Source organism: Cetorhinus maximus, chromosome 12 (genome assembly GCF_964194155.1).
Source record: "Cetorhinus maximus chromosome 12, sCetMax3.hap1.1, whole genome shotgun sequence".
Classification (NCBI taxonomy): Eukaryota; Metazoa; Chordata; class Chondrichthyes; order Lamniformes; family Cetorhinidae; genus Cetorhinus; species Cetorhinus maximus.
The window spans coordinates 69,920,057-69,947,777 of record NC_135890.1 but is presented as its reverse complement, the minus strand read 5'-3'; the positions used below and the strand labels follow the sequence as shown (position 1 = coordinate 69,947,777).

At 41.6% G+C, this 27,721-nt stretch overlaps 1 protein-coding gene across 2 annotated transcripts in view; it reads left to right on the top strand.

Moving 5' to 3' along the window:
• Positions 1-26,683, top strand: part of patz1 (POZ/BTB and AT hook containing zinc finger 1) — a 70,855-nt gene extending 44,172 nt beyond the window's left edge. Inside the window, exons 4-6 of one of the 2 annotated variants that reach the window (XM_078553838.1) lie at positions 7,368-7,550; positions 10,871-19,116; positions 19,273-26,683. In XM_078553838.1, the coding sequence (XP_078409964.1) occupies positions 7,368-7,550; positions 10,871-11,337 (650 nt within the window). In that variant the 3' untranslated portion in view covers positions 11,338-19,116; positions 19,273-26,683. The remainder of the gene's footprint in view (positions 1-7,367; positions 7,551-10,870; positions 19,117-19,272) is intronic. The other variant, XM_078553839.1, reaches the window with a different exon arrangement.
• The last annotated feature ends 1,038 nt before the right edge of the window (positions 26,684-27,721 follow it).

Sequence of the window (27,721 nt, the reverse complement as noted above, 5' to 3'; positions counted from 1 at the left end):
GGGTTTTGTGTCTTTAACTGCGCTAAAGGACAAAGCCAAGTAAAAGCTTTACATTGTGACTTAAACTGTGAAAGGTTCTTGATAGTAAAGTTGGAAAAGGCACCTAAAGCGTAAGGTGTTTTTGTATTTGGAAGGATGAAATTAACCTTCATGTAATTTAGTGCATCTAACATGAGCCTGAACTCCAGGTGAAATATATATATATATAAAACAAAGTATCACATATGCAATGCATTTGTCACACTTAAACCCAATTATCTCAAATATGTATTAGGAAATTATTGTTAACTGAACGTTGCTGATAGAAAAGGTGATCATAAATTCTGCACTGTTATTAGTGATATTTGAGTTGCAGAGTTGGTGAACTGAAAATCTTTAATTTGCCATTCTAATACAAAGTCCTTTGAGCTCTGTTACTCTCTAGTTTTATTTGAATCAAGAAATTGTGCCTATTATGCCTCTTGTATGAATAAATTTTCAAAAGTCTAGATAATTACCCACCTTCTACAGCAGAAATACACAAAGCAATTGATGAGAAGTAGCAAATAACTAAGTGGGTGGTGATGTGTCTGCTACCATTTTGTGGAACAGCAGCCCAGCAAATATAGGTTATTTCATGGTCATTTTCTGGGCTTATCTCATTTTAAGATTTATAATGCTGTTGCATTTAGTAATCATTGCGTTTACTAAGTGTCACTGTCTACATTTAACTGCTACACAAGTGCATCGTGTAACTGGTGGTGCTGCTATTCTGCAGGCCTCCTTCCACTTATCTGAATTGCACGACTTTAATCTACTCCTCCAGTGTGAGCAGACCCTTGTAGCACACAGCCTGTCTCTTTCTTTAGCCAGAGGTGATTGTTTGCCATTTTCAAGACCCGTAGAATGAAGTGTTTAATTTATAATGCCTCTTGATTTGTAGCTGCATCTGTTTTCTTCACTAGTTTGGCTCCATAACTTTATATGAAGGCAAGCTGGAGAGAGGGTGGCGTAATGGTAATGTCACTAGCCTAATAATCCAGTGGTCCAGGCTAATGCTTTGGGGATGCAGGTTCAAATCCCACCACGACAGCTGGTGGAATATAAATTCAATTAATAAATCTGGAATTGAAAGCTAGCCTCAGTAATGGTGACCATGAGTCTGTTATTGATTGTTGTAAAAACCCAACTGGTTTGCTAATGCCCTTTAGGGAAGGAAATCTGCCTTCGTGTGACTCCAGATCCACACAATGGTTTGACATTTAACTGTCCTCTGAAATGGCCTAGCAAGCCACTCAGTTCAAGGGCAAGGTATGGGAAACAAATTCTGGCCATGCCAGTGATGCCCACGTCCCAATAAAGAATATTTTAAAAATTGAATGACTAATTAATCACTATGGGGAAAAGTATCTCTCTTCTGTCTCTAGTTCTGTATAACAGCCAGTAAGTGTTGCAAAGCATGTCAGTAGGTCTGAGTGAGATCTTGCCCCCTCCCCCCACCCCCATTTAATTAGTTTTGTATATCCCAGCCTTATAAACCTTAGGCTGAGATTTTCGGGTAGGACCGGAAATTCCTGCCAAAAGTCAGTGGACATTTGGCTGCCTCTGGAAATTTTCTGTCCTGCCTGCGATATTTCCCACCATGGGTGGGACCGGAAAATCCGGGCCTAAATCTTCTTTGTCCCTCAAACTTAGTTTGGGAATTTTATGCTGGAGGTAAGGGATATGCGTATTGGGGGATCCAATGTTGACTCGAACATTCTCAGGTCATATATGTGACTTTTCAATGCAGAGGAAAGTTCCCTCTACACAACCCCAACAATGTTTTCTGGCTCCTAACTTAGAAGAGTGCCCCCATTTTGCCAGTGTGACATTCTGTCTCTTTCCCATATCAGCTATCATGTGGCCTCAAGATGAAATTCTTGTTGAACCGAATTGTGATTTTTAAGCATGATGGTATTTTTATCAAAAAGAATTGAATGAAGCACCTGTTTCATAACTATAACCAGGGCACTCGACCCTGGTTGAGCAATATAGGTTGTGTTCCCAGCATTTGAAGGGTATCAATGCAGGGCTTTTGAAAGTGAGATTGTTTCAATAACCATGCCAACATTGATCCAATTCCAACAGAAGCCAGTATTTCCAGATGTATCTGGTTAGTTGGGGTTTATTTTGCAGCACTATGGAAACCAAGGATAAACCATGCAGTGCGGGGTTGAGTTTAATATCTTTGTGCGCATTGTGAATACAATATTGGTTAATTGAGGCATTGCGGAGATAAATTGAAGCGATGAATGCTGGATTTTATCTATTCCCTGAGAGTTTATACCTTGTCACAAATGTCTTTCTGGCCTACCACAGTCAGTGCTAGGAGGCATACAGGAGCACTGAAGACATCTTGTCTGATTTGCATTCATCGTGAGCAATTCAGACCTACTGCATGGATCTGCTTATAGCATTCAGCATGCAACACCATTGTCATCTGCTGGATTCTTAAAAATTGGCTCCCAAGTGAAGCTAAGCTTTATCCTGGAGTGGTGTTTGGAAAATATCATCCTGTGCCTTCTTATATTAAAAAATATGGTAGTTTCCCCGCACCCCATCTCCCTTCAAGGTTATGATGTGTCCAACCTCCCAGAACGAACCCCTGACCTTTGTGTTCCTAACACTGAGGGATATGGGGGGGTGACATTTCCTCACTGTAGCCAGGTTGGGCATTATACAGGGGAGTGTGGCGTCTCTGCGCCTAGGTGTGAAATACTGAGGAAATGGTGTCCTGGGCTGGGAGCTAAAATATCACATGATTACGTTATTGGAGGAAGGTAATGTAAAAATCACTGCTTTGTTTCACAAAAAAACATTGATAGGCTGTGGTTTTCCTGAAATAATTCTTCAGTCACTTCCCATGATGAAGTCCAACAGATTGATACTTGAACTCTTTGGCTAATACACAAATGACATCAACTGGTTTGCAGAAAAAATTTTGGTGACTTATTTTAATACTTCACATCTGGGACAGGATCTTTCCCCTGTTGGGGGGGTTGTGCGGGAGCAGGCGGGTTCCCGATCAGCACCCCTGGTTGGTGGCACGCCACCATTTTACGTGGGCGGGCCAATTAAGTCCCGCCCAGCGTGACGTGTGCACCCTGGGGGGGTGGTAATTCCCTGACCAGGGAGTGCACTCTTTCGCACATGTGCAAAGTGCTGCCTCAGGGAGATCGGCTCAGGTGTCAAACATTGAATCAAGATGATTAAAAAAAAATTATTGACATGTCCCCTCATGTGACACTGTCACATGAGCTGGGACATGTCAATTTCTTTTATTTAGACATTTCATACAAATTTTAATACCCTCATGAAACCTCATCCTGTCCATGGATGAGGTTTCATGTTTTTCTTGAAGGCCGCCTGGGCTCTTTGCCTGCCCGCCAACTTTAAGGTTGAACAAGCAAGTCCATTAAACAGTTACATTATTTTTTTAAAGGCCTTAACAGTTCGGCGCGCGTGCAGCCAATTCGGCTGCTCGCCCGCCAAACTGACAATCTGAATGACGTGGGGTGACGTTGGGGCACACGCCCGATGTCACCCCGCGTCATTTTACGCGTCGGCAAGCCAGCCCCGCCCCCTGCTCACCGACTGGAAGATGCAGCTCCTGATGTTTTGAGAGTTTATTTCAATGTAATGTAAGCAGATGTCCTATTCCTTTAAATAAGTTGTAATCTTTTAGTTGGGAGATCACACCGAATTCCCACTGCACCCTTAGAACACAGCAAGTATTGTCTGAAATATGCCCAAATAGCATTAATTTATTCAAAGTTTGTGTTGTAGTGTCTGAATGAAGATGTAATTCATTTCTAAAGCTGGTCTTGATGTAGATTTAAAAGAGAACACAGTCTGAACAGAGCCTTAGACTACTGATAAAAACATAGAATCATAGAATGGTTACAGCACAGATGGAAGCCATTCGGCCCATTGAGTCTATGTGGCTGCCTTTAAGAGCAATCCAGCCGGTCCCACTCTCCATCCTTTCCTGCACCCCTGAAATTTTTTTCCCTTCAAGTACTTACCCAATTCCTTTTCGAAAGCCATGAATGAATCTGAATCTGTCTCCAGCACTCTTTCAGACACAGCATTCCAGATTCTAACCACTTGTTACGTAGCAAAGATTTTCCTCATGGCGCCTTTGCTCTGTTTGCCAATTAATTTAATTAGTTCCAGGAGAATGTTTGGTACTTGAATGCTTAAAGGCAAATACAGAGCTTCACTGCCACTACTAAACAATAAATGAGAGCTCACATGGCTGAACTGATCCTGAGTCATTGGGTGCCTGTGTGAAGTGGATGCTCAGCTGTTCACTTAAACATAATGGAGAGGAAGCCATTCATTAATCCTCTCCTTCCCTCCCCCAAACCCCATTCCACCAGTTTAATCTCATCCTTTTCTGAAGTTACTTATCATGCTGGGCTATGGTCCCATAAGTTCTGACTGCCTTCCAGTACTTTGCTCAAGTACAAAATCTTGGTACATGACCCTCTGCCATCTATTGCATCATTGGATGGTGTTACTGCTGAGTCCATTAGGAGGGGGCTGTACTGCTCCTTCACTAAGATTCGATCTGTGTAACTTACTACCGTAACATGATGCATTTACCTAGTGAACCACTGAGAGAAGCTTCTGAGGTGGTATTATTATTGTAGCAAGCCTGAGGTTAGTGTATTTCTTTCTCGAGAGTCCTAGTCACCAGGAGTACTGGTCATTAAGTAGTGGTGCAATGGCTATTTCCTGAAGGGGTATATGAGTTAAATGGTGTATATATGGTTGAGGCTGTTAGAGCTATTGATAATAAAGATGTGAAACACAGCCCATGAAAATGTTTTTCTTTAATTCTGTAATTAAATGTTGCTTAAAATGTGAAGTGTTAATATTTAGCATGAATGCTTAATGGAAGTCTTTTTAAAAAACGTTCTGAAGGGCTGGAATATGAGTCTGGGGCAAACCTTGTTTGAGAGCTAAACGAATCCAGTGGTCATGTCTTCATTGTCACATTTATGCTCTCACATTAAAGGCATGGTATCAATAAACCAGCATGTATTGTCCTTTCCTAGTTGCTGGGTGGTTTGTAGATAACCACCCCCTCCCCACCTCCGCCACTACCGCTGCCCTGTCTTTTGCTGACAGTGCATAGTTAACTGATGTTAAAGATATGTGAGCAAAGTAGATTTGTGTTTTAGTTGATTACATAGTCACACTTCCTCATTAGTGAGGCTTGCTCCCTCTTGGCCTGTTGGATTCACAGAGATTATGGATTATGATCATCTAACGCACCTTTTTCTTTTTGGCTTCTTTCCGCTTGCCGTTCCTGGTGGCTGGCTGTTTTACCGGCTCTTTGCTTTGTGTTCAGTAGTTCCTTTTCAGTTAATGACTGCCAACTGTTGTCAGATGGCCTAGCTGTTCTAGACAATCGCTGCAGGATTTTCCCTTTGAAAAGGACTTTTCCCATTTGCTATTTGAGACTAGTTTATTAGCTCTGCAACTGTACATTGTTACTCATCAATTATGCAACTTGTTTTATTTCATTATGTATCTCATTTTACTTCATTTCATTAGCCTTACCCCTTTCATTCTTTGCCCATGCATCTTCACAACTGTCCTCAATCTGAACTTAGTTTGGTCCTTTCTTTTCTATTCATTCATGGGATCTATTCATTTATTGCCCATACCTGATTGCCCTTGAGAAGGTGGCGGTGAGCTGCCTTTTTGAACCACTGCAGTCCATATGGTGTAGGTGCACCCACAGTGCTGTTAGGGAGCGAGTTCCAGGATTTTGGTCCAGCGAACAGCGATATATTTCCAAGTCAGGCTGGTGAGTGACTTGGGAGGGAAACTTCCAGGTGGTGGTGTTCCCATGTGCCTGCTGCCCTTGTCCTTCTAGATGGTAGCGGTCGTGGGTTTGGAAACTGCTGTCTAAGGCGGCTTGGTGAGTTCCTGCAGTGCATCTTGTAGATGGTACACACTGCTGCCACTGTGCATCGGTGGCGGAGGGAGTGAATGTTTGTGGATGGGGTGCCAATCAAGTGGCTGCTTTGTCTTGGATGGCATCAAGCTTCTTGAGTGTTGTTGGAGCTGCACTCATCCAGGCAAGTGGGGAGTATTCCATCACACTCCTGACTTGTGCCTTGTAGATGGTGGACAGGCTTTGGAGTCAGAAGGTGAGATACTCGCCGCAGGATTCCAAGCCTCTGACCTGCTCTTGTAGTCACAGAATTTATATGGCTAGCCCAATTCAGTTTCTGGTCTATGGTAACTCCCAGGATGTTGGTAGTCCATTGCAGAGATCTCCATATTGAATCTCTGAACTAATCTGCTTTCAGGCATGTTTGGGGGGACAACTAGGATGCAATGATCTCTGCCATTGTACCACCACATTGCCACTCTTCCACCAGGTGGTGCAGTGCAGCCTGACCTGAGACTGAAGAATTTGTTTGCCACAGTGCAAATATGAGCTGAAATTCTGGGGTGAGAGTCATAGTTCTCAGTCCAGAGTCCAGGCCTGTACACTTGTAACCACTTAGTAGCTGCATCTGTGCATTCTGTATGTCACCATACACTGAATAATCAGGTAAACCAATCTTTTCACAGCCTCTATCCGTTCTGCTCCAAGAAATAGGGAGGAATGCCTCTGGTTGATTTTCTTTTGGGAGCACCTTGTCTATCCATTAACTCCTTTCCATCCCATCCCATACTCCAACTGATGGGCTAGCTAAAATTGGAAACTATCTATAATAGCGCCTCTGCCCTACCAAGATGTAGTTTCCACACAGTATTCCCTCTGTTTAGATATTCAAAAGTTTAAAACTAATCTGGGGTAGTAGAGTAAAGGGCAACCCTGCGACTCAGAGCTTAAAATGGAAAGCAAACTCTCTACATCACACTTTATTGTTTTTGGAAAACATTTTACAATTTTGGACTTTTCCTTTCCAAGCTTGACTTGTAGCTGGAATGAATAGTTGGAGCTGTAAATCACTGATGGCACAGGGTGTCTCACTTGTGGTGGCATTGCTGGGACCAGCTTGAGGGCAAGTGTGGGACAAAGTGTACCACAAAGCATTAAAGTGTAATGGTTTAAGTATGTTTATTTACCAATATGCTAAGCCTAGTGACAAAAATGCTGCCTTCCCCTCAAATCAAAGAAGACTGCTTGACAAGTGTCACATGTACAGGGAGAAAATGAGAGGGGAGAGCTGCTAAGAGGAAAATGTATTGGACATAAAGCAACCCCCTTTAGAGAGAGGACTGGTGGCATATTCAAATTTTAAATGTTCAGAAGGCTGGAAGGTTTGGGGTTTTATCTGACGGAGTGACAGAATCTCTTCTGTCTTTTTCCTCAGGTTTTTCTACTGCTTCCTACTTAAGGGTCCATATTAAAACCCACCATGGTGTCCCTCTGCCCAACTCGCACACTTCTGATCCTTGTGACAGGCGATGCAAGCCCCAGCCTCAGATCATGATTCACAAGCAAACACAGAGCGGGGAGATGGCTTTTCACTTTGACAGAACACGTTCGTTACAAGGCAAGCCAACTGCCATCATTCTTTTGTGTTGTGTGAGTGGGCAGGTCCATGCAGAAGTCGTCATTGTGTGACACAAATCCTATTGTAAATCTATACTGATACCTGTTGAGGAATAACCATGTTTTTCTAAGGGGCTGATGTTATCAGTGGTTAAATTAATAATTGTTTAAGTTCTTATCTGTGGAGTAACAGGACACAGGTTTGTATCTGTGAGTTCCTTCACCAGGTTCAATTACCAACCCCATCAATTTGTCTGGAAGAGCTTTTTGAGTGTGGGTTAATCATTTTTCTGAGCAAAGAAAGGGAATATCACTGAGGAAAACTCAAAGAAAAAGACTCAGCTATTTGTGTGTCTCTTGCCCTCTTGGCAGCTGCTTACAATACAACATCATGGAGGGGGAGCTTTTTTTCTGGAGGAGAATATCGAGAGCTAGTAGACTTCATTCAACAAAATGAGAAAAAGCGAGCATGGGCAAAAAGAGAAAGGGGAAACATTACTGACAAAATACCAATACAGAGCAGCGATTATAGTGTTAATGGATAGATTTATCCAAGAAAATGTTTACAGCACCGGGCTTAACGCGGACATTTGGGCAAAGGGCATGATTTTTCCAACACTACTTCATTTGGAGCTTTCTGTGCTATGCTTCTGTCTTTCCTAATAGTAGTGACCACTCTACAGGTGCCCAATATAGAAGTTGCCAGCTTCTCTACAGATTGAGGTCTGTGCGGCTTCATTTTCTGCTTTCCTCCCTCCGTTTCCTCCCCTCAGCAAATATTGTACAATGGCTGCAGCCTAAAACAAACCTGGCCTTGCTGTTCTTTGCCATCCAAGCATGATCAGTTATGAGTGGCGGCCAGTGGATAGCAGTGTGAGAGAGGGATCGTGGCTGTCACCCCCTCTGCCCTGTAGGGGTGCAGGGGCAGATTGTGGCACACCACATCCACTCACTGGGCATTCCAGTGACAATCAAATGATGGGAAAATTATGCAGTCAAAGTCCGGACCTAAAACTTAGTGCTACACCACGCAGTGGCTTTACCAACTGACTGCCTAGGGTACTGCTGTGCCCTGTTAATAGGGAAATACTGGGGCCCCTGCAGTATTCAGCTGCCAGGCTCCCAACTTGACACATGGCCTGTGGGACATTACACCTGTACAATATGGGTCATGCACTAAAAATAAGCATAATGTGAACCCTGCTCCATAGAAAGTCAAAGAAGCTCTTCTCTCGTTAAACAGCGTTGCATTCTTCTGACAGTGAAAGCACCATTGGACTAGTTTCTAAGTGATTACCATCTTGCATTCAGTTCTCAGTTGCACCAGCCTGATGCATAACTTGCTATGTGATGGGGAACACGTGCTCACATACCATCTCCCACCCAACAGCTTCCAGATCTTTGCTGGGAAAAGGGGGAGATGAATATTGTTTTGTCCAGCAGAGGGGGAATGATCACTTTATGCCCCTTAGTATGAGGGCCAACTGTGCTTTGTGGAAAGGGAATGATTAGATTTTGGGAGGGATTGCTCAAAAGTGAAGGTGAACTGACTAAAATGAAGTTTAGGTTAAAGAATAGGAAATGAAAATGCATTGTTATGCAAGTTTATTTGAAATTCCTTCAAGTGGCAGTCTATGACAGATTTAAATCATCTTTAAATGGGTTGATCGTCATCCAAGTAGGAAAATGAAGAATTTCCTGAGAATGCACTTAAACTATCCATTGAACAAATTCAATCCAGTAGTTTCTTTTGAAGAGTTCTTCAGTTTTGGAAAGAAAGCAACAACCTTTGAAATTTGGTTTTAAAAGAGTGCTGAATTGTGGAAATTTAAATTTTGTCGAAGTTTAATAAATGGTTTCCAATATTCCAATGCTTTGCCTAATAGTAGTGACCACTCTACAGGTGCCCAATATAGAAGTTGCCAGCTTCTCTGCAGATTCTGAGGCCTGTGCGGCTTCATTTTATCCTTCCCTCCCTCCGTTTCCTCCCCTTAGCAGATATTGTATAATGGCTGCAGCCCGAAAGAAATCTGACCTTGCTGTTCTTTGTCATCCAAGCATGAGTTATGAGCGGTGGCCGGTGGATAGCAATGTGAGAGAGGAATCATGGCTATCGTCCCAAGACCAAAACTTGAACCACCCCAAATATTTCATCAACTGGAAGTGAAAAGGTGATGATGTCATGGTCACCATGGTCACCAATGATCATGAATATCATTGACACTTGAAGGGAAAGGTCTAAATAGATCAAGTTACTTGCAGCACACAAAGATTGCCCAGCTCATATGAAACTGGTGTTTCCAAATGACCCTCGATGAGTTATTTTTACACATCCCACTCCTCCTTGTGTTCCACTTTACCTGATTCATATTCACATTCACACATCACCTTTTTAAATTGTATTGCTTCAGGCTGAGTGAATCTGAAAGATGATCACCATGAAAAAGCCGCCTTCTGATTTCAATCACAGGCTTCCCACAGTATGTAGTAGACCTTCAGTGACACATGTTTAATGGATATATGTTATTGAAGGCACCGAACAAGGCTTTGGAGTAGATTACTTTCCAGAAAAATCCTTTTAAAAAGATATCCATTCACAACTGTTAATGTGTTATTTTGTTTACAATCCCTTTTAGTTATATAAATTTTTTTTTAATTGCTTTTATTTTGTAACATGTTTCCCCAGCAGAGAAAACAGACAGGTAATCTGCTGCCAGGGCTCTGAGACCAGCTATGTTGATCTCTATTGTTGATTGTAGATTCCTGTGTTGCGCCGATAATGGCACTGTGTGTATGAGTGACCCACTAAGTTTGATCTTGGATTTTCCGTCTCTCTCCATGCGACCTTTCCCTTGCATCTTATTCTGGTGCCTGACTAAAATTGGAAACTCCCTGTGCCAGAATTTGTGCACTAACCTATCACTCTGCCATCACTATAACCTTTTGGGGGGTTGGGGAAAGAAGGGAGAGCCTAGAATGTTTTTTTTTCAGGGTCTGTACTCTTACATGAACAAATGGTATATAATTATTCTGGGAAGTTTCGACAGTTTTTGACCCTTCAACCAAATCCAAATGTTGTAGTTCTTCCAAAACACTTCATTTAATTTTGAGGAGTGTTTGTTGGTGAATTTTATGTGCAAACTATGTAAATGAATGGAACGTGCTTGGATTGGAAATGATATTTTGTGAAGTGAAGCATGCTTTAAGTCTATAGTCAGGACTGAGCATTGAGTGGTATGGATGGATATGGTGCTTGATTTGCTTTTGTATTTCCTGTCACAGCAAGTTGTGACTAACATTGATTTTCCTGTGTTTCTGCAGATGGTGAGATGGATGGGTTGAAGTGTCAGCATCAGGACTCACAGGACAACTCTGACTCCTTTGGAGATCTCTCAGATATCAGTGACCTTAAATCTCCTCTGAAACACGACCAGGATGAGTCCTTTCAGTGTGACCTCAACAATGGGAAAGTTAAAATCGAGGCCAATGCCGAGCAGTACACTGAACCGAAGAAATACACCTGCCCAGACTGCGGCTCGGTGTTCAAATCCAAGTCCTACCTGAACAAACATATGCTAAAAGTCCACGTCAAGCCCACTGGTGGTGCGCTGGCTGACTTGCCTACTGGCCTAAGCTCACCCTTTTCACCCCAGCAAAACATGTCCCTCTTGGAGTCATTCGGGTTTCAGATTGTGCAGAACGCATTTGGCTCTACTTTGGCTGATCCTGATCCTGATCCTGGTCCAGAACCTGAACAGAACACTGAGGACCCTGCAGAACAGAAGTGAGACCTCGTCCAGCAACAGCTCCTCAAAGTACAAAATATGGTTGGCGTTCAGTGAATGGCAGTGCTTAAATTGTCCACATTTCTTTTTAAAAAGACATCCAAAACAAAACAATGGGTGGTGTGAAAGGGTCCATTGGGTGATGTGGTCTGTATCATCCTGGCCGTCAGACTTGGTGTTCTCCAGAACATTTTCTTGGGTCAAAGATGGTTCCTTGCCCTTTCATAGTAGGTGTCAGTTATCCCACAAGTTGGATGCAGCAGGTGTATTTGTACCACATACAGTATATGAATGGGGGGTTGTCTCCAGCAGCTGATTATTTCCAAAGAACTGCTTTTAATCAAATGGTTGCGCCATGTCCTTTTGGCAGACGTGCTCCCATGCCAGCTAACAAGCATCTGCCCAATGAATTATTGAATGGTGGAGCAGGCTCGAGGTGCTGAATGGCATATTCCTGCTCCTCGTTCTTATGTTCTTAAATGCTAAAAGTATACACTAAGTAGTCTTTTTAAATTTGAAAAGTGTGCTAAGGAATGAATTAGATATAAGTGTTAAGATCGGTTTAGTACCAAATATTGAGTTTTTAAAAGAAATTGTAACTCCGAAGCCCACAAAGAACAGCCTTCGCACATGTCTTTGATAGTTGTTGGTTGCCCTCTTTACAATGGCTTAGATACACAACTCACAGTATTGTTGAGTGCTATTGTGGATAGAAAGTGGATGTTTGAGTCACCCATGGGCTAGCCTGGTTGTAAAGGGACATCCCATTACAGTAATGTCTTAAAAAGGGTAATCCCAAGCTCCAAACTGCTGATCGCAATGCGTGTAACAATGGCACATATTTGTGCTGAATATCACTGGTACTTATATCAAGATTGTAAAAAAAAATAGATGTTGATATGATTTCAGTAGGGGAAATATTTGTAAACATATCTACAAGCACATTAACACACAATAATGAGACAAAATTCTAGTGACTTCTATTAACCTACAGAGCATGCTGTCAAGTTCCAAAATGAATGCTACTTGCAGTCATTAACTGCTGGTGGAGAGAGAACCCGCTGCCTTTTACCAGGATGGCACCATGATTTGAGGCCCAGATTTTTGGAAATTTGAGTCCTTTTTAAGCTTATATGCTTTTATTCACTGAAGTGCAAGATGATTCACTAACCCTAATACTAAAGCTCTTCCATCTGATCCAATTTTTAATGAAATCCAAGTTTAAATTGCTAAAGGTGTATCACTTTCCTGTGCATTTTAACCACTATTGTGATCTCTTTTGGTGTCAGCAGGGTGTTAGGCGCCTCTTCAGAGCAGTGAATGACTGCGCACTCCACCAGATGAAAACATTCTCTTGGAAACTTTATATCAAGTAGTTGAACTGCTTTAAAAAAATGGAATCTGTGATAGGAACTAGAGATTAGCGAAGTGTTTTGTGTACAGATTATGTGATGCTTGAGGTTTGCTCTTAAGGACTTCAAGATAAATAGAATGAAAATGCACAGGACAGGAAAAAGGCTTTTTTTTGTGTGGGTCAAGTCTTCGGAGTCCAAAGAGACAAGTACACCAGATCTTCAGTTAGCTGATGCCCAGTTAAATGGGGCCCTTCGTTTTTAGTGAAGTTTATTTATCAACTAGCGATTGAGTTGAAGTTGGCTTTGTGATTTTATTAACATGATAGTGTCTTTGTCTGGAACTAATGCCTTTGGTAAAATAGAAGAAAAAGGAGCTTCATACAATTGCTGCCTTCGTTCCAAATACCATACAATGTGATTTTAACCTGCATTTTGTATTTTAAAAACGTGAGTAAGCTTTGAAACTGCAGTTTGAGCATAACAGAGGCTGAAAGAAAGGAATGACCATTACTTAATAATAGCACAAATTAGGTGTTTGGTAGAATGATAAATGTCAGTTAAAATGGCAGATCTCATCTGACCCTAAAATTAAACTGGAAACTGCATTTTCTGTGTATGGTGCAGTTCTTAATATCCAGGTTACTGACTCCAATCAGAGGATGGTCAGCCATTTTGAATCATGGAGCTGCGTGTTAGTTGCAGCTGGTTTGGGTGTTGCTGTACATTCCTGGCAGGATAGGAGGTGGCCAGCAGTCAAGTAATTCACATCTGTGGGGAGAGGGAGGATGTGGATAGATGTGGCCTTATTTTCTGCTGTTTATGCTGATGTGGAAGTCCTGTTGCTTGAAAGACCGTGGCACCTGAAATGAAAAGGAATTGTAGCACACCAACCTGGGAGGCTGGGGGAAGGGGCAAAAACACGTGTTTATATTTGAAACAAAACATTTGTGTTTACAAAATCCTTTCGATCACCAGAACCAGTGTTGAAAACTGGACATGTGGTTGAGTCAGTAATGTGCTTGAGGTGTCTCGATGCAGGAGCCTTCATGTATTTTTGAAGGATCCAGGCCCGTGTAATTCTGATCCAATCAAACAGCAGGGACAGCTAAATCTGGTTCTTGTACTTTTCATTAGAGTTTCTGTAACTTAATTGGATGGGATGAAAGTTTTGTCATTGGCGGTCTCCCATTTAAATTAATATTATGGATACTTTAGGGATATGTAGTAATTTATGTTTGTCTTTGTTAAATATATATATCTATATTTATATATTTGGTGAGGTTTTGTACTAGGGAATAGAACACTTTTCTACTTGGTGACGCATTAGTTTGGAGCACTTCCTCAGGTCAGGTCTGGTACAGGCCATGTGCTGCCACAACGTGTATCAAGCCCGAACTTCTCTATTTCCATTTTAGCTATCCTTACAGATTCTCTGAGTAGAGTTTTTAACTTGTGGTGACTCAGAGGCACCTCACAATAACTGGTTGGAAATGGTGCTAAATTCCCTTTGTTACCTCCTACACTGCAGGGAGAGAGTCTTTGATCCCATACAGTCGGGACTGTATTAAACCCAGGTCCCAGAGGTGACGGACAGTGTGCGCACTACTGACTCATACTCCTCCCTTTTTCCTCCCTTGTCTATAAGTGCAGAAGTTGTGCTGATTATTAGCAGTCATCCTTCATTTGCCAATGAATGAAAAATATCCTGATAAACCCAGAAATAATTTCCCAATAAATGTCCTATTTAGATTAATATTTTCCACAGGCTGATTACATTTAAAAAGCTAATTGTGTGTGTTCTTTGTCCTATTTGTTTATTTGTGTTGCCACCAAATTTGAATGAGACTGGTTCAACTCTCAGATTTCAACCCTGGGCAGTGGTGAGTAGAATAATCTCAGCCAGATATAGTATGGGTGTCATAAAAGGCCTCACAATGATCCCTAAACTGGTTTGGCGAAATTGGGTTAGAGTTTCTGCCCCTAATTACTCAGTCAGTGACCTTTGCTGGAAGTGTGTAGGGAGATCGAGTGTTTATGGGATCAGGGTTGAATATGATTTTCCTCCAGTCACAGTTAAGTACCCTGTCAATACCTATCCTGATCACTATGCAGTGATCCTCCTAGAAATTGCTTATGTGGACAGGATCGAAGTTGACTGTCCTGGTCCCACCGCCCTTATGAGAGCTCTGTTGCCATTCATTGTCCAGGTTCACACACTTGAGAAGGCAAGGGACTGGGGTCTGCCCTGCACCTGTGAAAATATGTCCAGCAAGACCGGTGTCTTTGAGAGATGGAATGAACATTTGGCAAAAAGGCAAGCCATAATCTTTTATAAGGGCTGCACAGCACAAAGAAATGGGAGGGTTTTATGTCTGGAATTCTATATATAAAAGAGTGGATGGAAAGTCAGAAGTACAGTAGGGCCTATTGTTGAACCTGCTTTGTGATTAGCAGGAATTGATACTGCACAGATGTAAAGGATTTGTAAGAGAGTGTTTAGATTATTTAGTTTCTCAGAAATAGTTGTGTGTGGATGAGAATAATGTGGGGAGTGCATTTAATCAGGAAGTATCTTTTCTTTAAAAAAAAATTGAATTTCTGTCCTAACCTTGAGAAACAACAGTGTTACTGTACAGAGGAGCTCCTGATGGGAGTTCGATGTTACCAAAGAAAGGGTTGACCTGAGCTGGGAATTAGTCTTGGTGGAGTTTATTTGACCTGTGTTCAAACTGTAGGATGCCAACTTTCACAACTCTCAGCATTGGCGAATAAGATTGGAAATGGGAGACTCTTTGCTAGGAATGAATGGGGACAACATTTGAGAGGTGTTCAGGCAGTATCTTTTTAGTATATTCTTTCAATTTAATGATTTCTCCGCTCCCCTTTCAACTGTTGCCCCCATTAGCGACTGGTAATTTGTCATTGGGCAGGTGTCATGTCTGTTACAAAACACTGAAGAGCAGGCAGGAGCTACTTAGAAGGTTAAAAACTGGTCACCTGCAGCTATAAAAGAAGCCAGGAAGAAATAGACACAATTTCCTGAAGTTACTATAACTGTTGACCAGTTAGGTGAATTGCTGAGTTTGCTGCTCCTAGGGTTGTTGCATTAGGGAAGTAAAGTGTTGGGTGCTGAAGAGATTTGGAGAGATGTCTTTCCCAGGATCATTGTCCCTTATGATACATGCTGAGGGTTTTATAGCATTGTGGGGTTTTCTTTTTAACAAATATTTTTATTCCAATTTGTACTGAAGCCTCTGCAAAGTGATGCAGTTTTCACAATATGAGAGACTTGTGGAGTGCACATTTGTCACTATCCCTCAAGAAACAATAAAGGCCAGGATTGCAGGCAGGAACAGAGTGTTCCCCAATCTCCCAAAAAATTAACATTTTAAAAGCCACAATATTTTCTATAGGTATTAAAGGATTTGGAGATAGGAAGGGAATTGAGGTTAAATTAAAGATGCCATGGCTGTGGATGCAGCGAGGTGGCAGGTTTGGACTCTCTCATCTAATTCTATATCTCCTGCTTCAAATGAACATATTTTTACATCAATGGTTCAGTTCTCTGCCACATTGAGACCTGCTGTTTTGGGTTTCTGAATTGCTCTGGCGATATAAGCTACAAGAATGTCAGCATTCCCCAGACCCACTCCATTGATAGGAGCTGGTCTTCAGAACAGTCAGAAGGCTGGTGGGGTGGTTGAGGGAGTTGGGAAGGGGATCATGGGGTGTGCTGGCTCCCTCCAGGTCAACCTGCTGGCCTGTCCAAAACGTAGACTTTTATTGAAATCAGTGAGACAGTTCTGAAGCGCAAGCAAAGTGCTCCCAATCACCATGTCTGCACAGCAGCTTGCAATACCCATAATTGTATAATGCTGGAAATAGACTGTTTGAACCAAGACATTTTCTAATAGCTTTGGGACATTTTTTAAAAATTTGGATGGGGCATACTTTGCGCAAGAAGAACTCTTTCCCCTCCCTACAACCAAAAACATTTCCATCCATTTTGAAATTAACTTTGAGGCACAGGCTCCAAACTGGAAGTGGAATAATGGGTGGGTCACCTGCCTCCCAATCAGATTTTATCACAGCCCTGAATTAATAACTTTTGTATTATTGCAGCCAGCCTGGAGTTCATCTGCTTGGTAAAAAGGGAAAAGCTAGTAGAGCCAGCGTAAGACACCCACTGCCAGTTTGCTAGTTGAAAGCAGTGGCAGTCGTCATAAAGCCCACCTGACTGAATCACCTGCAGTCTACAGGCAGGTGTATTGCAGAGGGATTTGGAATATTAAACAGCAAGCAGGATTTGAAGTGACTGGGAATAAAAACAGTAAAAATAATAAAAACTGAGAATTCTGGACCTCTGCAGCAGGTTAGGCAGCATCTGTGAAGAGAAACAGCTAGTATTTTAGGTTGAAGCCCTTGTAAATAGTATTTTCTATTTTTACTCCAGATTTCCAGCATCCACAATATTTTGGTTATTTTAATAAAAAAGTGGTTAGTTTAATACCAGAGCCTCTGCACCATTTTGCTATACTGACTGTGCTTTGGACTGAACTAAAATATGGTGGTCAAAATTTGGGGGTGGTGTGAAGAATGTTTCATATATGTTTGTTCCTGGCCTGTATCTAGCTAGCTGGCCCCACAGTGGGCAGCAATAGGGTGGCAGCACTCTCCTAGGCTGGGAACTGAATTGGATTGCTTGCTATCCAGTGACCCCTGCTAGAAAGCACGTGCATACAGACGTTGAGTGAGAACAGAGTTGACAGCAGTTGCTGGACACTGATTTAATCATACAGACAAAGATGGAATCAGTCTCTGAGAATACTTCAAACTGCTAAAATTCCTACAGCTCCAGAACTTTACATCACTGATGTGCTTGAGCAACTTATAATGTAACTAGCATTAAAACTTGCAACTCAATTAGTAGGTAAATCTGAAATTTAAGTGTGATTGAGTTTTCAGTTGCTGGGTTAGGTTTGTTACAAGAAACTTCGAGCACAGAAATAGGCCATTCAACCCAGCTGGTCTATGCCAGTGCTCCACACAAGCAATCTACCACCCTTATTCATCCAATAAGTGCAGCCTATTCCTTTCTCCACATTAACTTAATTAGCTTACCCCTTAATGTATCTATGCTATTTGCCTCAGCTACTCCCTGTGGTAGCAAGTTCCACATTTTAACCACTCTCTGGATAAAGAGTTTTCTCTGAATTCCTTACTGGATTTATTAGTGGCTATCTTATACTTATGGCCTCTAATTTTGGACTCCCCCACAAGTGGAAACATCTCTCTACAGCTACCCTGTTGAGCCCCTTTGTTATTTTCAAGACCTCCAACAGGTCACTCCTTAAGTCTTTTCTAGAGAGAAAAGTGCCCATCCTTTCCTGATAGTTACAGCCTCTCAGTTCAGTTATTGTCCTTGAAAATCTTGCACTTTCTGCAATGCTTCTATATCCTCTGTATAATGTGGAGACCAGAACTATGTCGTGTATTCTAGGTGTGGTCTGTCTACGGTTGTATTGAGATTTAACTTCACCTCTCTGCTTTTCAATTCTGTTGTTCCTCTAGAAATTCTTCTGATTGGAGCTTGTATTTCTAATCTCTGGAAATGTATCTGGAGCTGTGTAGAGTTTAGTCCAACACTGCTGGAGAAACTCAGCTTGGTTCCATGCAGTCCAAATGCGGAACTGAAGCCTGGACCTTTGATTCTGTTTGATCAGGACACTATCTGTCAGACAATGCTGCTGAGGAAGAAGCAGTGGTGTGTACAGCAGATGTTGCCATGGTTCAGTGGGTAGTGCTCTACCCTCTGAGTGAGAAGGGAGTCCCACTCCAGTGACTTGAACTCAAAAACCTGGGCTGCCACCGCAGTGCTCAGGGAGTTCTGCACGTTGTTCTGTCTTTCGAATGAGATGTTGAAGCTGTCTGCTCTCTCAGGCGGATGTAAAGCTCCCATATCTTGGCTAATATTTATCCCTCAATCAACATTACTCAAACAGATTGGCCATTATCACATTGCTGTTTGTGAACCTTGCTGCGTGCAAATTCGCTGCTGCATTTCCTACATTATAACGGTGACTACAGTTCAAAAGTACTTAATTGGCCGTGAAGCATTTTGGAACATCCTGACGTCATGGAAAGCATTATATATAAATGCAGGTTTTTCTTAGTAATCAACTGATATTGTAGGATTGAATGTTTTCTAAGAAACTAGCAGAGGCCCAAAAGATCCAAGGGTGATGCAGCAGTTAAACTGACTGAAAAGAGCCCCTGATGGTTTTGTTGGTAAGGACACCACCTCGCCCTGCATTAAGTTACACTGATTAGGCAGGTTCCATGATTAATCCCTGATCAGTATTGATCTGAGGAAGACCAACAATCAAGGTCCGTTTGTGATTGCTACCCATTCATTTACTGCTGAGATGTCAGCTGTGGCTCAGTTCATAGCACCCTCGCCTTTGAATCAGAGGGTTGTGGGTTCATGTCCCACTCCTGGAAAACCGAGAACTGTGATTGTACTCGAAAGAGTTGCAATCTGTGACTGTTGATAACTCGAAAGAGTTTCATTGACTGCTACTAGAAACTGCGCATATAAACATAGATAAGGACAGGATAAGGCTTGGCAGCAATAGTTACCTTCCCCGTGGTTGAATAGCTCTCACTTATTATCGAGAATTAAACATGAAGAATGACGACTTGAGCAAGGCTCAGGAGGGCAGTGGGTGCCCTTAAAGGTTGGGGAGGAGGGTGGTGGTGAGGAATAACTAAATACAAATAATTATTTTTTTCTTCCTGATTTCACATTAAAATCTTTGAAGAAGGATCAGATAATAGACAACTGTTCATGGGACAGTATGTTGTAGGCTGCAGCTGGATTCTGTGGTGAGGCCTAAAGCGATTTGAGTGACCCTCACTTGTTCTGCAATACCATCTAGTGGCTGCCTAAATACTAGCAACCAACTGGCAACAGGGCATAAAGAACAGGTCAAATCACAGGTGCAACCTCTGTAAAGCTATGGTGATTCTCTGCCACATTTGGAGTTGATGTTTGCAGTTTCTCTCATTAATAGTGGGGTAGAGGCAGAAATGCTCCAGAAAATGGGTATGGAGAAATTATTTTCTATATTTACACCAGATGTGGGCTTGACCTCTGCAGAATTTGTGCAGTTGGACTGTAGAGCAAATTTGCAACCAAAGTACAAAAGGGGAGACTTGTACTTTCTCAGGACTTTTAAGTGACAGTCCCTGCTCTGTTTATTGTTGTTCTATGTAAAATTGTGACTACATTCTTTGGAAACGGCAAAGTGACTTTGTTGAATCATAGAATAAAACAGCACAGAAGGAGCACGTTCAGCCCATTATCCCTGTGCCAGCTCTTTGGTACATCCAATTAATCCTACTTCTCTACCCTTTCCCCATCGCTAGGTAAATCTTTTCAATTCAAGTACTCATCTCTTGAATGTTACTGTAGAATCTTGCTTTTTTTTAAAAAAAAAGTTTCCTCATGTCACTTCTGGTTCTTTTGGCATTCACTTTAACCCTGTGCCCTCTAGTCACCAACCCACATGCCACTCTTACTCCTTATTCATTTTATCAAAACTGTTCATGATTTTGAACATCTCTATCAAATCTCTTAACCCTCTTGTTCTAAGAACAACTGCAGCTCCTTTGGTCTCTCCGCATAATTGAAGTCTCTTAGTCATAGTACCATTCTCTCCAAGGCCTTGACTACTGTTAAGTGTAGAGTTGAACACCATTTGGAGAACTGTTCAAGAGCTGCATCTATCTGGGAAAACCAAGAGTGAATGCAAGCCAAAGCTCAGGCTGGGATACTCTTCACCACTGGTGTTTTTTGACCATGCAGTGCATCACAGCTGAACTCGGTCCTGTCACCACCCAACATCCATTCCTGTGAACTTCCTGTGTGACGAGTATCAGGAGTGATTCTGAAGCCAATTCTATTGCTCAGCTGACATGCCCTAATATCACAGACATGGAATCTTTGTGACTACTGACATTTACGATGCTGCATTTACTCACTAGACTGCCAGGGTAGCTTGGCATTTTAATTATCCTATTAGATTACAGTTCTTTTGCAGTGCTTTGAGTCATCTAGCTGAACCATTTGAGAATAATCCTCCCTGGTGTTCTTGGTCATTTCATTGATGACATCAAAGTGTTCCAATGGTTGATAGCTTGCAGCATCAAAGCTGCCATTGGTTCTTAAGAAAATAGTAAACCCCTGAGAACATTTGACACAGTCAGTGTTATTAGATCCCCCTCTCCCAATGCCTAGCGTTGTCTTCTGTGTACCTTTTCCAGCTCCTGCACACTTGTTCATGGTCACTTTTACTGATACCAACTCTTTGTTTTCAGATTTTCTAAACTGAATTTAAATTCTCAAATTTGCAATATGTATTTTGAATACTCATCCTCCGGATCACCAGTTCAATAGCATAACCACTGGACCACTATTCGATCTGTACACAACTGTGGCTATACAGTATTGTTTCTTAAAGCAAACCTAAAAATGAACTCTCTGGGATTGAATGGATTATGTATATGTAATATCTTGGCATCTTTGTGTGAAAATGAGCACTGGGGTAGGCAAAACTGCTGTAAGCATGCACATTCTTGTTCGTTCATGCTTGATGAAGAATTTTAACTACAAATATAAACTAACCTAGGAATGCTGTGACTAGGGTTTGTCTGCTGTGTAAAGGTTGTTTGAAAGTGTTGTGCTATATCAACTTGAACTGTGATGTAATAAACTCAGTTCCAGGTATTGTCCTTCCAAAGTCAAACTTGTGTTTGGAGAGTACATTCTGAACTGTATTGATACTGGAGTTATGTACTCGCAGGTACAAGCCAGTCACCAATGCTGGAACAGTTTGATGGGATGATTGTGAGAGTATTGCAACATAATGGGCTTAGTGCACTTCTTTTTATTCCCAGGTGAACTTGATGACACTATTCCTTTTAAAGTTTTCCAAGATTATGGATCTTTTCCATCAAGAGTGCAACGAATTGGTAATGTGTGATATGCATGCTTTGCCATTTCAGTGATAATGTCGCACTAAAACAAAGTCATGGAAGCGCTGACTTTGCTAGCCAATTATTTGCTCTTCTGATTGGATAAAATCCCAGTAAAGCTTGATTTTAATGTTCTGTTTCTGAAACAGCCAAAACTCATATTGCGGCATGCTGCGTGGAGGATTAGGGAACAATTGAGTGCTGATGGGCCATAGACACTGGAATGCTTCCTTACTGATTATGTGCGGACAAATAATAATATAATTGAATATTTAACAGAAAGTCCCTTGTTAGAATTTCCTGGTGCTTTAATTTGCCAGGTTCAAGCTATTACTGGTGAAGGTTACTTCATCAAGTTGAATGGGTTCTTCTGGGTGATCTCGTCACCCCAATCTGCCTTTTTAATAGACTTGTTCTTTAATGGTGAATATTATCAAGTAGTATTACAGAAATGTATAGAACATTGCAATTACAGCATTTTCTGAAGAAACGAAGACAGATTTGTATGTTAGCCTTGTGAATGGACTATTCTCTTGCATCCATTCTAACTGCAGTCATTTCCACCTCTCCTTGCTTAGTCTACCTCCCGTTTCCCCTCTCTCTCATTAACTTTCTCCTCTCTAATGTTTAGCTTCTGTGAATTCACTGGTTGGTACTGTATTATCAATCTGATTCAGGTGGCAACTTATTAGGGAGAAAGTAAAAAGAGAGTTCATCCAAGAACTTATGGAGAGCTTGGACCGGGCAGGTTTTGCAGTTAAAGTGGCATGGTGTGAGAGTGTGTGCTCCAGTCATAGCTTGAAATGTAAGCTCTGCTCTGTTGGCTCCTGTCAGCATCCATCCCGCTGTGCAAGGCATGGAAAGTTCGGCTGCATTGAAACAGCTCCACAGGCGCAAAACTTATGCAGTTTCCCTATCTGGCCAGCAGATTTCTGTCTGTCAAGGAATCTGTGCAGTCAAGCGATGTCATGGTGTTCTGCTGATTCAGTACGGATGGCTGCATACTGATGGAATCTACGTGTGAGACCCATTGCCAGCAGGCAATGGCAGACCCTCATTCCCCCAAACTCCTTGCCAAGAGGGGTTTTGGTACATGTCCTCTGTAGCACTGCTAGCAAATCACTAATGAAAATGCCTTTGATGACCAGTGTATCATTGGAGACAGGTCTGGACTGTTGTGAGCAAAGTACAGATCTCATCTGCTGCAGTATCAGAGTATTCACTCCCCACAACCAAAGCAATAAGATGTATGTTCAGTGCAGTAGTCACTTTTCTCCCCTTTTGACTAACCTGCTCTTCTCCCATTTCCACCCCCACCTCACCTCACCCTTTCCTTCCCTAAGGTTGGCGCCTGACAGCATGTCATCTCTTCCAGTGCAATTTATGGGATTGGTCTGTGCATCGCTGCTGTTAACACCGTGCATTTTGCCAGCAGATAGGAGCAGCGATTTAGGGGCTGTCAGGAGCATGCTTTCTATATTCATCCCTTTAGGAGCTCCAAGAATGAGCAGCCTTGGCTGAGAGCAAGCTAAGCGGGTATTCACTTGGCAGTCACTTCAGCTGTAGCATATACACGTCGGGAATTAAAACAGAATTTTAAAGCTGGTACAAAAGAGGGTGCCTGTAGCACCAGCACATTAAGTAACCTCATAAGTGGTGGATAATGGTTCCCGGAAATGTTTTGCTCCTGATTTATTAGACAGGAGGAATTGTACGTTAGCTTAAGTCCTTTTATTCTTAACATGTACAATAATGGGTAGGTGGATGGAAAATCAGAGATTTGAATGCTAAATATTTGAGCCATTTTGAATGCTGTATCTGAACCCTTCATTCTGTTAATACCTATATTTGCTTGCTACTTGTGTTCTATTTGTAATGTGTACAGGTTTAGTACACCTTGATAAATTTCTCGAGTGCGTGTTACAAGCCTCCGTGATGCAAACAAATGTTATATTGATCATGTAACTGTTCAGAAATTTATTAATTTTTTTTCCTTTCAGTCGGTTGTTCAGTACTATGTACAGGCCCTGATTTGATTGCAAAGCTACTTGAAAGAAGAGCCTTTGTTCTGGTCTGTGATGGCTTGTAAACTGTAGAAAGCTAAAGTAGATGATGTAATGTAATCTGTTCAATATTTTTTATACTGTGGATGTCGGGGAGAAGGAGAGTAATGCTTTATGAAGTCAGATTAGCATATTCATGACCTCCTAAAGAACTACCTTTAGTTTGTGTTTCCATGTAATTAAAAACAACTTTTTAAATACAGTATGTTTAATAGTAGTCTGTGTGTCTTGATTATTTTAACTGTGTTTTAAACCATTAGAGCAGTGGAATATTGAGTTTATCTCACAGGAGAGACCAATCCTATTGATCCCTATTTTTGGCTTCTATCCATGGATTGAAGAGTTCCAGTGCTCAGATAAGATATGTATTCCACTATTCCCATTTATATGGGTTGTATTTTAATTAACTTGAAAAGTAATAACTACTGTATTGCCTTCAGTTTGTTAGGTTGACTATTGATAAATTAGTGTTTCAGATTCACTGGCATCTGCTGCTGTTCTGAACTGAATTATATGCCAGCGCAGCATTGTCACTAGAATTTCAATGAACTGTTAAGGTGGGCATTTGGAAGTTATTCATTTGAACTGAAGACACCCCACACAGCAATTGTAGATGTTGTCCTTCCTGTCTTGGGCTACATCTAGAGAGAGAGTATTTCAAGCTGTAGAATACTCTATGGTAGCCTCTTGGTCCCAGATAAATCACAGCAACAGCTTGCAGCCAATTCACGTACTTCAGAGCAGCAAGTTCTTAAATTTTGGCCAGTCTAATGCAGTCAGCTGGGTGGAGCATTACTCTTTGTGGGGCTGGAGAAGGCGTAGTAATTACCATAGACAGTATTGGGAATGGATGTAGTCTGGTGGTGGGGTGCCCTTTTTTATACCAGATACCTTACATGCCTGCTCCAGATAAATCAATGCTATAACTTGAAGCCGATTCACAACAACCTGGCAGAGTCAGCTGGGTTGGGGAATAACCTTCTGCACAGACACTCTCAATGGGCCCCAAGGGAGGTTATCTTAAAAAAAAGCATGTAGAATAGCCACTTTTTTCTATTTCTCCTATCTCTTTCCATCCTAGACATGCAATATCCTCTCCAGCAATGTAACTGAGATCTGGCTAAGCTGTCTCTGAAATAGGATAGATGTAGTGACAGATCAGAATTTTTCAAACACCATTTCCATTGCAGGAGACTGAATGCATCTGAACTCGAATCTCCAGTCCATCTTTGTGTCAAGTAGGCTGTGTTTTTCAGCACAATAAACCAGGCTTTACTGTAAGAATGCAGTGTTTTCAACGTTCTGCACAGTATGCAGCTCCTCCTTGCCCTCTCTGTAGAAACTCCATTTGCAGCCATGTAGATGATACCAAATGCAAGGGACCAGTAAGGGTACTTCACAATAAGTCAATCAATCATTTGAAGAAGAGATTGTCTGTTCTCATTTATTGTACTTTGTAGATGGGATATAGTGGATTGCTGAAAGTCTGAGAGAATTGTTGGACAAACTTTTACTTTAGCAAAACTCTCCTGAAACACTCAGTTGAGATTCAATGTGATCAGCAATCGCAATGTGAGGTAGTACATTTGAGAATTTAAGGAAGTGGGAACGAGTTCAAATAGTGAATGCAACGGTTAACATGCCAATGAATCAGCAACGCAGTCCCAATAAATGCTTGAATGGCATTGATACTGAGTAACTGTGTCTCATCAACAATTTTATGTTGGCATTCTGATCAGGAATATGTCTATTCAGTGTACAGTTGACTGCTGTTTTGATGCAATGATACTATTTGCCTATAGACTTAACCATAACATAGGGAGAGAGAACCAATGTATTACAATGATGTCATCATAATGATGGTATGTTTCCCTAACTACCCACTTCCGCCATTATCTGCCTGCCCTGATAAATCAATGGATGTTCAAGCTTTTTACCTTTGTGAGTCACTTGCATAAGTAATGTGGAGCCTCAGGGGCCGGCTGTTAACCTACATGTAACCCATCCTGACAGGTCATGGCATTCTGGTTCATCCACCATGGGGCGACAGGACTAAAGAACAGCTCCTTTCACATCTACAGAGCCACAGTTTTCAAACGCACAAAACTGCAAGTATGAGAAATGCAGAAAAGAAAAAGGAGTGAATTGTCTGAGCCTCATGGGGCTGGACAGGGACAGGGTCTTTGGGCTGCATGTGGTCTGGACACCCCAGTGATAAATGATCAAACAGATGGTGTTAGGTGACTTGTTTGATGGAATTTCCTTTCTCTTCCCCCACCCCTCCCCCCAACAACCTTTGGCTTTGGCTGGTAATATAAAGGAGAATACTGAAATAAAGCTAGCTGTGAGAATGTTTTAGCCATATTTATGTATATAAGATAATTAAAATAAAATCTGACCACACTGTAGTTCTACATAAGAAAAATGCACCTGCTTTGTCTTATTTTGTTCAATTCGGATATTAATTGTGAAGTATGTGCAGACTATACATGCGTGCTGCAGACCTGTTACTATGTGCCTTCAACGGGATATTTATATATATATATATAAAAATATATATATATAATGTCTATATATATATATATATACATACACACTGTATAATACTGTTAATTGGAGTACAGTTTATATGCAAGAATTCTGTTCTTAGTCTAAGATATTTGTATCATTTATCCAAGTCATTCTGAATCAGATTTTAAAACTGTAGCAATGTTATCCTGATTGTGTTACTAAACTAGAAATGTTTTTATTTCCATTTTGTGAGGTGACTGAGCACATGCCTCTCCCGCAGGTATGTATTGCGTTTTGTACTAGCTTGCAAGTTATATTCTCTGTATCATGTATTTACAGGGATGGATGTAATCATATGACTTATTAATAAATGTCTAGAGTTAATATGGAGTGTTTATTTCTTCATCCAGTAGATCTTCTGTGCTGCTACTCACGGAATCATTGTAGTAAATCTTCTATTTGTCTGTCCTCTCACTTATGCTCATGGCCTCTGTATTCCTTCTTCTACTTCCCTCCTTTATGTACTGTTTCTGTCTGTGTGATTTCTTCTCTCATTCTCAGGTGGGTTGTTGATAAGGTGAAGAATGGTGCTTGCAATTTATTTAGAGATGACCATAAATCTCCCTGCACTTTCATCATCATGGTCACTGCTGTGCCATCTCTCCTGCCCTCCTCTCAACCTGCAGCTTTTCGCCGTCACCGTTTGCCTTGGCTTCCATCTCCCCCACCCCCATCATTCATTGTCCCTACAAGTACTTAATCTTGATACCTCATCACGTTTTGCACCCAGCTCTTTCCACTAACTATCCTTGCTTCCCACCATAATCACCATACCCTTCCCAAGTCCCCTTCCTCTTCTATCCTCCATCCTACACCATCTCTATCTTTACAAATCCCTTCTTTCCCTCAACAACCTACACCCCCACTGCATGCTTCCCACCTCATTTCCCCTGCTTCTCATCTCACCTCTCCCCAAAACTTTAAAAGAGCAGAAGACTATTTCCTAATACTGAGTTGAGAAAGGAGCTTTTATTTTTTTTAAGAAAGGGTATTTCTATGGTCCTTCTACAAGGAAGCAATTAAGAGCTGAAGTAATGGGCCCTATCATGTTGGACATCAAGATTCAAGGTGGCAGGGAGAGGGAGAGGCAAGTTGGTACTGGCACAAAGGAGAAGTGACACAGCAGTTAGTGTCAAGAATACCTTGGGCAGGTGAGAGGAACTTGCCTCAAGACAGGGCCTCTGAGACATCAGTGAGTGGGCTTGAGTACATTGGGAAGCTGATGGCTGAAGGTGAGATGGATGATGCTAATGAAAGGTAAGCCTAATGCAAAATATGGATACTTTGTAGTTTGAAAGTATCTCCACATGCAACGGCCAGGCTTGATGGACATAACGTAACAAATTGTAACACAGCAAAAAG